Source organism: Primulina tabacum, chromosome 6, assembly GCF_025594145.1.
Source record: "Primulina tabacum isolate GXHZ01 chromosome 6, ASM2559414v2, whole genome shotgun sequence".
NCBI lineage: Eukaryota > Viridiplantae > Streptophyta > Magnoliopsida > Lamiales > Gesneriaceae > Primulina > Primulina tabacum.
In genome coordinates, this window is record NC_134555.1 from 37053977 (window position 1) to 37067323 (window position 13347).

Consider the following 13347-nt stretch of genomic DNA (forward strand, 5'->3'; position numbering starts at 1 on the left):
CTGCACATTGAAAAAACGATGGGAACACCGGCAGCAGTATTGAAAGCTTTTCGGACCATGTATAAAGGTAATTGTTGTTATATTGATGTAATTGTTGGTACCTTGTTACTTTCATTTGCTCTCTACTATCGATCCAGTGTATTTGTATGATAACTCTTTTTAACTCTTTAATGAATGGTTAGTTCATAAAAAAATCATAGTAATGTATCGATTAAATAATTAAATCAAAAAATCAAAAAGTCATCTAAATAAATAAATAAAATATTAATTAAGTAATCCTGACAAAAATGATAACCAAATAAATTCATAAATCAAACACATGTATGGATAGGTAGATAGATAATAGATATTCACATTTGACAAAGCCATAATCAAATGAAACTAAAATTACAAGTTTCATACAATGCTGTAATCACTATATGAGGAAGATGTTATTCCAAGAGAAGAGGAAAATGTAGCCGTAGTGTCTCCATTCAGGTACCTCTTGAGGCGATCCAAGTCATCTGCACAATCGAGCATTGTAGGCCGAGTCGAAGGCGACTCCAGCGTGCAGAGGATTCCCAGTTCAATCAGTTCAACTATGGCTACTTCCCACATTCTCTTCACCTCCGAGGATTGATCTCTTAATGTTCTTAGCAACGAAGGGTCGACCACGTTTTCGGTGTTTCTGTGGTAGTGCTTCTTAACATATCTGTGCAGGCTCATCCCTCCAATGAACATGTCATCGGTAGGTCTCTTTCGAGTCACCATCTCAAGAACCAAGATTCCGAAACTGTAAACATCACCCTTGGTTGATGTATTCGATCCAAACCCGTATTCTTGAATGCAAAAATTAATATTAAAACACATAGGACATACTCATGGAGAGAATAAACATAGAAGGCCAGAAAAACGAGCTGTACCTGGTGCAATGTATCCAATCGAGCCACGTAATATATTGGCAGTGGAATTGCCCGTGCTCTCAACGCCCCCACCGTTCTCTGCTTCGATAGTCATTACCAACCTTGCTATCCCGAAGTCGGAGACTAATGCTGTCATGTCGTCGTTGAGAAGAATGTTGCTTGGCTTAAGGTCACAGTGTATGACTTTAACTGGAGAATGGTGGTGTAGATAAGCCATCCCTTCAGCAATATCACTGCAAATGTTCACCCTTTGGATCAGGTTCAAATCCGAGGATCCTGTTCGTAGACTGTTCACTGTTTGCGGATATAGACAGCTATCTAAGCTTCCATTCCCCATATAAGGCAGGACAAGTGCCTTAAAATCAGGCAGGCTACAAGCTGTGATGATTCTTATCAGATTTCGGTGGCGTATCCTCTTCAATACCTGGCATTCTCGGTTAAAACTCTTCGTGGAATTTCTGGTTTGTACGTGTAGAACCTTGACCGCTATTAGTGTTCCGTCAGGAAGAGTTCCTTTGTAGACGTGACCGAAGCTTCCAGAACCAATGAGTCTTTGATCATCGAATTCCCCCGTGGCCTCCGAAAGTTCTTTGTAAGTCATTCTCGGAAAGTTTAGTAACAGATCAGCCGGCTGTCTTCTCTGTTTTCTTTCTCGACTTGATAAAATGATGACTCGTAGACGCTGACATCCGATCCAGCAACAGACTATCGAGAATAATCCTGTTATAAATATGACTATGCCGAAGATGATCAGGAAGAGGCGTAAGTGCGGAAGCCGTGGCTTATGTTTGCATTTCGGAATGCCTGGAACCTGCCCACAGAGATGTTGGTTGCCCATGAAAGAGAGATTTGTGAGGGAATGGAAGAAATCCCCCGAGGGTATCATTCCAGAAAAATCGTTAAATGAAAGATCAAGAAAGGTCAAAGTCCTGATGTTGTTCAAGCTATCCGGGATCGTTCCGTTCATCTTGTTTCTTGAAACATCAAAAGTTGTTAGGCTCTTGAGACTGCCCAACGAGTCCGGAAGATTCCCTTGAATAAAATTATTCGATAAATTCAACACGTTCAGCTCATAGCAACTTGAAATCTGAGAAAAGAGAATTCCGTAAAAGTTGTTAGATGACAAATCTATCTCCTGAACACTTGATAGCGTGCTCAGTTCAATTGGCAAAGGCCCTTCAAGCTCATTATGTGACAGGTTAAGAAATCTTCTCATTTCATGCCATTGCGATATTTCCGAAGGAACCCTTCCGGTTAATCTGTTATGTGACAAGTCAACTTTGGACAGAGAAGTGCATTTGCCTAAGCTTCGAGGTATATTTCCTGTAAGAAGATTGTTGTCGAGGAATAGAAAATTTATCATCGACAAGTTTCCCAGTTCTTCTGGAATCTGATCAGACAAATTGTTATGTGACAGGTCCAACAAGCCAAGCTTAGTTAACCGGCCAAATGCAGCCGGGATCCTGGTGAAGAAGTTAAATGATAGAGAAAGCTGTTGTAACTTGGATAAATTACTGATTTCGTCCGGAATAATCCCCTTTAAACAGTTTGATGACAAATTCAGCAGCCATAGATTTGACAAATCCCCAACTTGGGGAGGAATTTGTCCAGTTATCTGGTTTTCTTGGAGTTGCAAGCTTTGCATATTTTTAAGCCCTGCAATAGAACTTGATAAATTCCCTCCAAGCTTCATGCTGGTCAATTGTAGCTCCTCGAAGTCACTGCAGTTTGCTAGTGCACGAAAGAAGGGTTCAAGATTAGTATTATTATCGTGGCTTATCATTTTATTACCTGATAAGTGAAGACTTTTCAAGTTCCGAAGCTTTGAAAGAGACCTGGAAGGGAGTTCGCCGCGAATACTATTGTTCGAAATATCTAAACTGTACATCTCTGTGATGTTTCCCAACGAGATGGGGATTTCTCCTGAGAGTAAATTGCTGTATAAATTCAAGTTCCATATGTTAGGGCAGTTTCCAATTTCGAACGGTATGTATCCGGTTAGGCTATTCTGAGAAAAATCTACATTTTTCAGGCTAGTGCAGTTGGCAAAAAGCGCTGGTGGTATCGTTCCACTCAAATGATTTTTGAACAAAAGGATCAACCTTAGGTGTGAGAGTAAAGAGAACGATGCGGGTATTTGGCCATGCAAATTGTTTTCATGGAGTGTGAGGTCTTTAAGTATCCTGAGGTGGGAAAGTTCCCAAGGAATGCTGCCGAAGAATTGGTTGTTGTCGAGGTAGAGATATTGCAGTTGCGTTAGATTTGAAAGCACGGGTGAAAGCTTTCCCAGAAGGCCGAGATTAGTCATGTTGAGACCGATCACACGATGCCTACCTTTCCTACTACTGCACATCACTTGTGTGAAGTTGCAGACATCGGTTCCCTCATCCCAATTCGACAGGTTTGAACCTGTGTCGGATAATAGACTGTTCTTGAATTTCAGTAGTGTGGCTTTATCGGTGTCTGGAGAGTGGTACTGGCGAAGACGCAGGCTCGGAATCGCTCTCTGCCCCAGCATCTGGACAGGGTGATGTAGCAGGAGAATAAGTATCAGTGTCTTCAAGAACATGATGCAAGAGAGGATTTTGAATCTTGATAATGATTGTTTCCTCCAACATTGGGAAGGCTACATATATTTCACTTGCCTAAGCAAATTGAGAGATCAAATTTCAAGAATTTGAGTGGTGCCCAGTTGGGTAAATGAGCTAGGCACTTTGAATTAGTAGTGGGAATGTTGAGGCTATAAAGGTATGATTTGGGGAGAGAATAAGAAATTTGTTGATCTTGGTTTAGTCATGGTGTGAGTGGACAACCAACTAGGTGTGTAATGCATATATGCATTAGAATTAAGCAAAAAGTAGAACGATTGCTCTTGCAAAAGTCAAAATTTGTTATGAAGCAGTGCATCGAAGCGAGTGAGCGAAGTTTAAGCGTTTTTATTTTAAGTTTTAATAAATTTAAGTGCAATTAATGGTTTTTTGTCAGATTATAATTCAATGTATTTTATAATTCAGATCATTTCTCGTATCATCGTATACAAACCCAATTTAAATGAACTTCTTTAAAACATTAACACTAATATCTCTCATCGGTTATATAGTATTAATATCTACAACATATTCATCACCGTGAGACTTAACTATCTAAGATTGTACATTGCTAGCATTTACTTATAAGTAAAATTTCTAAATCTTATCTTACTTTTAATAAATTGTGCTTAAACATTATAAAATACAATTATATATTGTTAACATCACTCACTAATAAAAAGACTAATTTGTGTTCTCTCTTCTTCTTACTCATCAAATTTTTTTTTTTAAAATCGCACTTAAATGTATTTAATGACACTTAATATGGTCAACCTATGTTTGACCGCTTTTGACCAAACATGTTATACTCTTGTCCACGTCTTAAAAATTTAAAATGAGTTTATAATGGGCTATAATGTACTTCTATAGCAACTTGGGTTGATCATTTTCGTAAAGCGAGGACGAATACGAAGTAGATGTTATAGGGGCCCATTGTGCAGTCACGCAGGCGCGAACACGGGATCGGGACGTTACAGAATGGTATAAGAGCCGGTCACGGGCATGGAACACCGGGAAATAAGTGCTATGCGGGGCAAAGTGCTACGTGTATGAGAGTCACCTCTTGAACCTGCGGGGCAAAGTGCTACATGACGGCAGCCACCTCTTGAACCTATAGGAGCCACCTCTAGATTCTCGGCGCTGGTGGATCGAGGGGTCAGGCCGCGACGAGGACGTCGCGTTATGAAGAAGTGGTGATTGTGATACCCTTGTTCCATATCTTAAAAATTTAAAATGAGTTTATAATGGGCTACATTGGACTTCTATAGTAACTTGAGTTAATCATTTTTGTAAAGTGAGGATGAATACGAAGTAATTTCTATATGGGCTCATTGGGCAGTCACGGGCTCAGGACGTGACAAAACAAAGTATTTTAGAGAAACTTCCAGCTTTAACGCGATGAAACTAGGCATAATTAGTACATTTAGAACTCTGGTTTTTGTTAAATATTTCGTTTTGAGAAATGAATGAAAGAACGTGAATGATATTTCATTATATTTTTCGATAGGATTTTTTTCCGTATCATCTCGTATCATAGTAAGTAGGATTATTCAATATTTTAAATGTTATTATTTTTAAATTCATGTACTTCTATAGCAACTTGGGTTGATCATTTTCGTAAAGCGAGGACGAATACGAAGTAGATGTTATAGGGGCCCATTGTGCAGTCACGCAGGCGCGAACACGGGATCGGGACGTTACAGAATGGTATAAGAGCCGGTCACGGGCATGGAACACCGGGAAATAAGTGCTATGCGGGGCAAAGTGCTACGTGTATGAGAGTCACCTCTTGAACCTGCGGGGCAAAGTGCTACATGACGGCAGCCACCTCTTGAACCTATAGGAGCCACCTCTAGATTCTCGGCGCTGGTGGATCGAGGGGTCAGGCCGCGACGAGGACGTCGCGTTATGAAGAAGTGGTGACTGTGATACCCTTGTTCCATATCTTAAAAATTTAAAATGAGTTTATAATGGGCTACAATGGACTTCTATAGTAACTTGAGTTAATCATTTTTGTAAAGTGAGGATGAATACGAAGTAGTTTCTATATGGGCTCATTGGGCAGTCACGGGCTCAGGGCGTTACAAAACAAAGTATTTTAGAGAAACTTCCAGCTTTAACGCGATGAAACTAGGCATAATTAGTACATTTAGAACTCTGGTTTTTGTTAAATATTTCGTTTTGAGAAATGAATGAAAGAACGTGAATGATATTTCATTATATTTTTCGATAGGATTTTTTTCCGTATCATCTCGTATCATAGTAAGTAGGATTATTCAATATTTTAAATGTTATTATTTTTAAATTCGTAAATATAATGTATTGTATTGAAGTGTAATACAATAATATAATTGTTTTTAAAACTCACGAAAAATTGAATATAAAATAATGGCTATGTTATAAACGTGAACTTGAGCTAAAAATATATATTTTGTTGCAAAAATATGAAATAATTTAAATATATGATCAGTGTTCCCTGGGAACCAAAGGATCTTTGGAAAAGAGAGATATATAAACCTTAATTATAAGGAAATATACGACAGATATATATATTTTGCTGATGTAACTAACATATGCTTCTCACATATTGGAATTTTTGCTACCTTTGACATTTGTAAAGTCAAAACAACGTTTGTGGAATCCCAATAGTTTTATCACAATATTGAGGCAGCTAGTTAGAGATTCAGTGCAAATTAATGAGTTATGACAAGTAGAATTTTAATTGAGATTCAGGACAACTGAATTTTCTACTGCATGTCAAAGAACGTATGCAAATCACTATCGACGATTTGAATTTATTACATCATGTTAAAACTGTTCGATCTATCTGTGTAATTGACAAAAGTTGTTCCAGATATCAAAGACGATCCAATATTTTATTTTTGTAGAAAAACTCCGAATTTGTATTTCTAGAAGATAAGTCGTCGGAATAAGACGACAACCTTACTCGGGTGTTCCGTACTTTGTTAAAATTAAAGTCGCGAACTAGTGATGGGTGGTAAGGCTAATTATTCCTAACACTTTCAATATGGAAATGGGACCATTGCTAACCGTAAACGATCCAATATAGCTATTTTTAGGCCCACGATCTCTATTATATTAATTTGTAAATCATTGTCACTTTTTAGCCATATACATAAATAATATATACTAGTCACTCTCTATCCACTAAACTACATATAACTTACATTAAAATTTAAATATTTTTTAAATATATATAATTATTAAAACAGACAATGACACAAAAATTAGTTATTATAAGTGTCTCAAACTTAATAAAATAGTATAGATATATATATATATATATATGTGTGTGTGTGTGTGTGTGTGTGTGTTTATAGTAGTTTTATTTATTTCACGTTTAATGCTGAGAAACATATTAAATACTAGTGTATCGACGCACGCGTTGCGTGCTTGTATAATATTTTTTATAATTCATTTGCTTTATATTTATGGGGATCAAAATATAATTATAAAAAATAGTGAGTGACTACACTGTAATTTTGATATATAAATTAAAAAATAAACTGAAAAATAAAAGAATAAAAAAATGATCTCAGTAAATATTGAACTTATAACCTTACCTCAAAAAATAATGACTCTATCCGCTGAACTACATATAACTTACATTATAATTTTAACATTTTATTAATATATATAATTATTAAAACAGACCATGACACCAAAATTAGTTACTCTAAGTACCTCAAACTTAATAAGATAATATAGATATCATTTTGTAAAATATGCAAACCCTTTTATGTGTTTAATATCTACACTATTTAATAAATTGTTGGGGAAGATAGATTTTTGAATTTACGTATTTAACTCTTTATCATTTTTGTTGTTTATATTGTTAAATTTTAATATTAGTTCGATATTTTTTTTTCAGTTTTAATCTTATTTTGAGGTGGCACACGTGGACATGGATTTACTTGTTTTCTTAAACCAATAGATTATCCCCTAATCCAAAGAAATCATAGTTCTTGTTTTTTTTATGGAATAATTTGGGTGAAATATATATCATAGCAAATGATTTTGATTCATGATTTATTTTCACTTCATTGTTTATTAATGATTATATGAAAATAAATAAACTAATAATGTTTTGCATTTTATGAGATAAACATTTGTATTATAATAGTCATGATTTTGAGGATTCCTAATTTGATCGTATAAAGCTCAATTACCATATTTTATTTTGTTTTGTTTTTTTCAATTTCTTTTTTAAAATGATTTTTTAAATTAAATAAAATGGGTGTTGAGCAGTCACACGGGGAAGGGCCGACACCACGTGTAACATGGTGCAGCAATGGAAATACAATCCTTAATTTCATGTCTTAATTTTTAGCAAATATAACAAAGAACTAGATTTGATATACATCACAAACATAATACATAAAGAAACATGAACTAGTTATAATCTTTAGTCATTAATGTTGAATTTGAGATAGGAAATGCAAAGATCTCACGAACACGAAAAACAAAGATCTTTTAAATCTTTATGCAATTGTATAGAATATGTATTTCTGAATAAATACAATAGGTACCTCGTATGCCACTATTTATAGATGTTCGTTAAGAGAAACTCAAAATTTGACAAATTTTGATGATTTTTATCTGGGCTATATTTGGTAGCCATGATAAGTGAATGATTATTAAATAAGCATCCCTTATCTCGCGTTTGGTTCATTTTTTATTTAGTCTACAGGCCCTTGATTATGATTGAAAGCCCGCATTATTCATGTTATTTGTATGATTAAATATCCATCCTCAAAGGTGTGATAATGTGTAATTTTTGAATAGTGATCATGATAAGATTGTATATTGACCATAATACCCTTGAATTGTCTTCTTCAATATAATATGAAAATTAAAATTTGTGAAAATTTAATAATTAATATATTATTTAAATATTTATTATATTTTTTATAAATTAATTTCATATATTTTTATTATTTTTAATTATTTTAAAGAAAATAAATTGTAATGTAAATATATCTTAAATTAAATTTTTATAAATTTTTAATCTTGTTAATTAATTCTTTTATGACAATAATATTTATTAAATTCTAATTTATTTTGTTTATTGATTTAAATTATTTTTAATAAATGTAAATTATAATTATAAATATTTAATTATCTATCAAATTATTTTTAAAAAACAAAACTATTATAATTATTACTAAACTTTATTTAACATTAATATTCAAAATATTATTGCTATTTTAAATATTAAAATAAATGCATATTTACAAATTTATTTCTAATAAATATATTTAAATTAATTTTAATAAATATAAATTATAATTATAAATATTTAATTATCTATCCAATTATTTTAAGAATATATATTTAATTAGCATTTGAGGCATTTTGGTCATTACAATAAAATTTACAAAATTAATCCATCATTTTAAAATCATACAAAATAATATGTTATTTATCCTTCCATACTATTAATGAATATCTCTCATTTTTTAATCATTCTATTTACTAATCATTTATTTATCCTATGACATATACCAAACGGAGCCCTGTTATATGATAAATAATATCAAGATATTTATCATCTTAATATAGATAATATTCTTGATTTACTTTCTTTTAAATATGTGATGTCTCTAATATTTATCTTAATTAAATATAATTAAATTATTTTATGGACTTAAATAAAATAATATAATATTCTCTTACTTGATCTACATATTTCAAATAACTGAATAATCAAGAAATCAATCATCTTCCAAAGTTAAGAAACAAATACACGAATCATGGCGATATATCATTTTATACTGATTATTCTCTTTCATGTATCATATTTCTTAAGATAACTTAATGCATAAAAACCAATTTTTGTATTCAATGATCAATTTATTTTGTTTAACATGTTTTCCAACGGCTAAAATATTTAATATCGGCATACTTAATTCGATTGTCACTTTAGTCACAAAGACTACACTGAATTGTCGTAATATAATCTTAATGACTTAGACTGCATAGTAAAACTAATAAATTATTTCCAAATTGTTAATTCGGTTATTCATAAGCATGTAATATTTAGTTCATAAAGGTACCCCAAAAATATCTTGCAGCTTTGAAGTGGTCAATCCTACTAATATTCCGATATACATAATGACGCACCATTTTCTCAACAAAACTCAAGAAAGAGATAATGTTGTGAAACTTTAAATACTACCAATATGAGACTTTTTTCAATCTGTATAGCTTTCTTAATCTTATAACATTAAATACTCATCATCACTAGAGAAGAATCATTAAAGTTATTTCATATAACCTTGTTATTCTAGATCACTATTGAGGAAAATATTTCGCATCCATCTAATGCCAAATTTAAATTAAACTGGCTATTAAAGTCATGGCCAAATGAAGAAAACTTTCTTAAATACATGAGAAAAAATTTTCATACAGTCAACTTCTTCCCTTGAGTGAATTCTTTCTTATGTCATTCAAAGATGTCTAATGGGATTTTATTTGTCTTAAAAAATCATCTGTAACAAATATCATATTAACCAACTTGTATACTCCATTGTTTGCTGTTAAACTCCTTTATCAGTCATGACATTATACCACAAATTAAATTTCTTATGCATATTGATATCCCATGGATGAGCCCATTATCCATGGCCCATCCCTAGCCCAAATGGAAGATAGGCTCATCAAGGGTCCAGGTATTCTCCTATAAATATCAGGTTTGAGCGTATAATAATTCATTCACTATATTGTTTTCAGCAGCACCCTTAGCTGCTCTTCACTCATATCCTCAGTCACTGACTTGAGCGTCGGAGGGGCTATGTCAAGACACCCTCCTGGCCCCCTTCTAATGGTATTATTCGTAATTTCAGGCTCGGGGCAATTTTGAAACTTGCGTCTGTACTAGTGACACTTGCTGGAATCGGACCCTAAATTTCCTGTGAGTATCACTTGGCGCCGTCAGTGGGAAAATTTCAGTTGAGACTTAGAGATGGTGGGGAGGAGAGAGAGCAGAAGAGTTAACTCAGCATCATCGCGTCCTCAGAGGGGACTCGAACAGTCTCATGCTGAGGCGAGACAGGAACAACCTCGTCAGGAGACGAGAACTGAACAACCTCGTCAAGAGACCAGGGCCGAGCAACCCCGCCCTAATGAAAATGTGGGGAACTTGACCCTGAAGTAGTTGGGCCAATTTATCACTCGGACAGTGGATGAGGCTATGAAGAGGAATGTAACGCCCTTACCCGAGCCACTACAAAACAGACTAATAAACACGCAACATTTAAACTTAATAACAACAATTAAACAGCGGAAACCAAATACTTAATCATCTTTCAACCCAAACGAAAACAAAACAATAACAACAGTCTTAAACATTAATACAACCATAACAAAACATAACCCTGAACGAGAAAACGATAAACCACAGGAAGCCTCCACTGGATCACCACTGAAACCCAACTGCTCTGGCCACTGCCCTGGTCGTCCGAACCGTCCAACCTAAGACCTGCCCCGTGGAATGGGGTGCCCAAGATGAAAACAAGGACGTGAGCGACAATCGCCCAATACGAGAATGTACGAGTATACAAACTGATATGATGCATGCGAAATGCAATATGCTCGGATATCAAGGATCAAGTCAAGAATCTCATGCTCAGTCTAAAGGCGCCTGAGTGTGTAGTCTCTGATCTGCCCTAGGCATGTTTTGGCTCCCACACTAATCATCAAGACGTGGACCTGCAATGTCCAGGTCATCAGAGCCCGCGGGTCCCGTCGGACACTGTAGCTCTCGATGCCCCATCGTCCACAATACAGAATAGGGCTGAGCGGCCCCAACAAACGAGGTACATCTCAAAAGATATCAGGCTCAACATGATATGTCATGCATTATATGCCAAAGCAGTAAAACATGTATCATGCAACAGATAAATATGCAGCATATAAGTGTGTATACTACGCTTGGATATCTCAGTCATTACATCACGTACCTCACTAAAACAATCTGACAGAAAGCTCTGAACCTAAACAATACCAATATAATGAAATCACTATCAAACCAGATCAAACTTGCTACAAGTTCTCCCTAATGATCCTTAATTCACTATTTAAGGCTTTAGGATTATACCTGCGTCCGTCGTCAGCCCGCTGATGATGTCTCGATCTCAGATCACCGATCCCTCCTCGAGTCGACACTAGCTCCGAAACTTCCCGACACCAAAGTGCCCTAGAAACTGGCTAGAAAACCTAAGGGATAACTAGAACTCTCTCTGAAGAATGCGGTGTAGGAAACAAAAGAATCGGCTTCAATTTATAGGCTGCATCCGGACTATTTCAGAAAATCCAAATCAATCTTATCTGCCACGTGTCAAAATCTCATTTGTCTAGTTGGATTTCTCGAGATAATGAAATCTGAAGTAGATCGGTTTATCTTTTTTTTTTTAAATTCTGTGGATCCCAACAGCTTGATCCCGAATTATCAATTCTTTAATAATACTTAATTAACAACTCATTAATTATCTCTTAATTAATACTTCATACAAGACAAGGATTCGGGTCATTACAAGGAACCAAGAATCTATGTTCGTTGAAGAGCAGGCCACTCGTCATGAGCAAGAGGAAAATGTTGAGGGCCAGCAGAGCAGGATTGAAGAGACACAGCCCCTCCCAAGCGAAGAAAATGCGGAGATTGGAGAGATGTGGAAGGAAATACGGATGTTGAGGCAGCAGGTGGGAAGCAGAGCGCCGACCCCTAATAGAGGAAGTCCTTTTTCGCTTGCCATTTTGGAGGAAGGACTTCCCCCGAGTTTTCGACAACCAAATGTTGGAGAATACGATGGACATACCGACCCAGAAAAACATTTGGGGAGATTTGAGAACGCGGCTCTGTTGCATCAGTATACAGATGGAGTGAAATGCAGGATGTTTTTGGGCACATTGGTGAGGTCAGCCCAGCAGTGGTTTAACACATTGCAGCCTAACTCCATACGTTCTTTTGAGGACTTCTCAGCTGCCTTCTTGCACCGATTCGCTAGCAGCAAGAGGCACCAGAAAAATTATTTGAGCATGTTCGTGATGAAGCAACAGGAGTCTGAGACTTTGCGAGAAATTGTCCAGCGTTTTAACAATGCAGCACTAGAGATACCAGCAGCTACCCTGGACATCATGATAAGTGCTTTCACCCAAGGCTTGAGAGAAGGGGAGTTTTTTAAATCAATGGTCAAGAAACCTCCGTTGAGCTATGATGACTTGCTGGCTCGGGTGGAGAAGTATGTAAATCTAGAAGATGCCCAACAGTATAGAAGGAAGGAACAGCGGCCTAGGGGAAGTAGGATGGAGAGAGGAGGTAGGAAGAGAGGTTCAGGGGAGAAGGAAGATGACAAAAATAGAAGTAGAGGACAATTCTCATCACATTTCTCTTTGAACAGGAATCGCGATAAGGTAATGCAGGTGAGGGAGCTAGAGGGGAGGTGGGAGAAGTCGCAGAGAGCGGAGGGTGGTGTTAAGATGCCTCCGATGGACAGACGAGAGGGATCCTCATCCGAGGACCGACCGAAACCTCGCCCGTCTCCTAGGTGAGATCGAGGTCCTCCTTGGATCAACCAGAGGGTCGAAGAGCCGAGAAGAGAAGGGCGGGGTCAGGATGTTCCTCGGGAACCTGTCGAGCCGATGAGGAGAGCAGACGAAGATAATGTTATAGTAGGTGCCCGTCGAGCCAAGTGTTGACCGATGGTTCATGTTGAAACTCTATGTATAAACAATCTTTATTTTAATAATATTTGAAATTATTATTTTGGCACATCTTTATCTGTATACCCATGCTAGTTGCATAAATAAAGTTCTTTAATATACAATGAGTATCATGA

The 13347-nt window shown here is 35.9% G+C and overlaps 1 protein-coding gene and 1 long non-coding RNA gene across 3 annotated transcripts; both read right to left on the minus strand.

Moving 5' to 3' along the window:
* Positions 1-286: 286 nt before the first annotated feature.
* Positions 287-3677, minus strand: LOC142549321 (uncharacterized). Of its 2 annotated transcripts, none has more exons than XM_075658208.1 (2): positions 903-3677; positions 287-818 (listed from the first exon to the last, which is right to left on the minus strand). In XM_075658208.1, the coding sequence occupies exons 1-2, from the start codon at positions 3469-3471 to the stop codon at positions 397-399; spliced, it is 2991 nt and encodes a 996-aa protein (XP_075514323.1). In that variant the 5' UTR covers positions 3472-3677; the 3' UTR covers positions 287-396. The 2 variants fall into 2 exon arrangements, with proteins under 2 accessions (XP_075514323.1, XP_075514324.1); XM_075658209.1 differs by having other exon boundaries at positions 597-772.
* A 7064-nt stretch (positions 3678-10741) lies between these two features.
* Positions 10742-12053, minus strand: LOC142548171 (uncharacterized). Its single transcript, XR_012820925.1, has 4 exons — positions 11979-12053; positions 11610-11929; positions 11473-11505; positions 10742-10991 (listed from the first exon to the last, which is right to left on the minus strand). It is a non-coding gene; the product is annotated as an uncharacterized LOC142548171 (long non-coding RNA).
* Positions 12054-13347: the final 1294 nt, after the last annotated feature.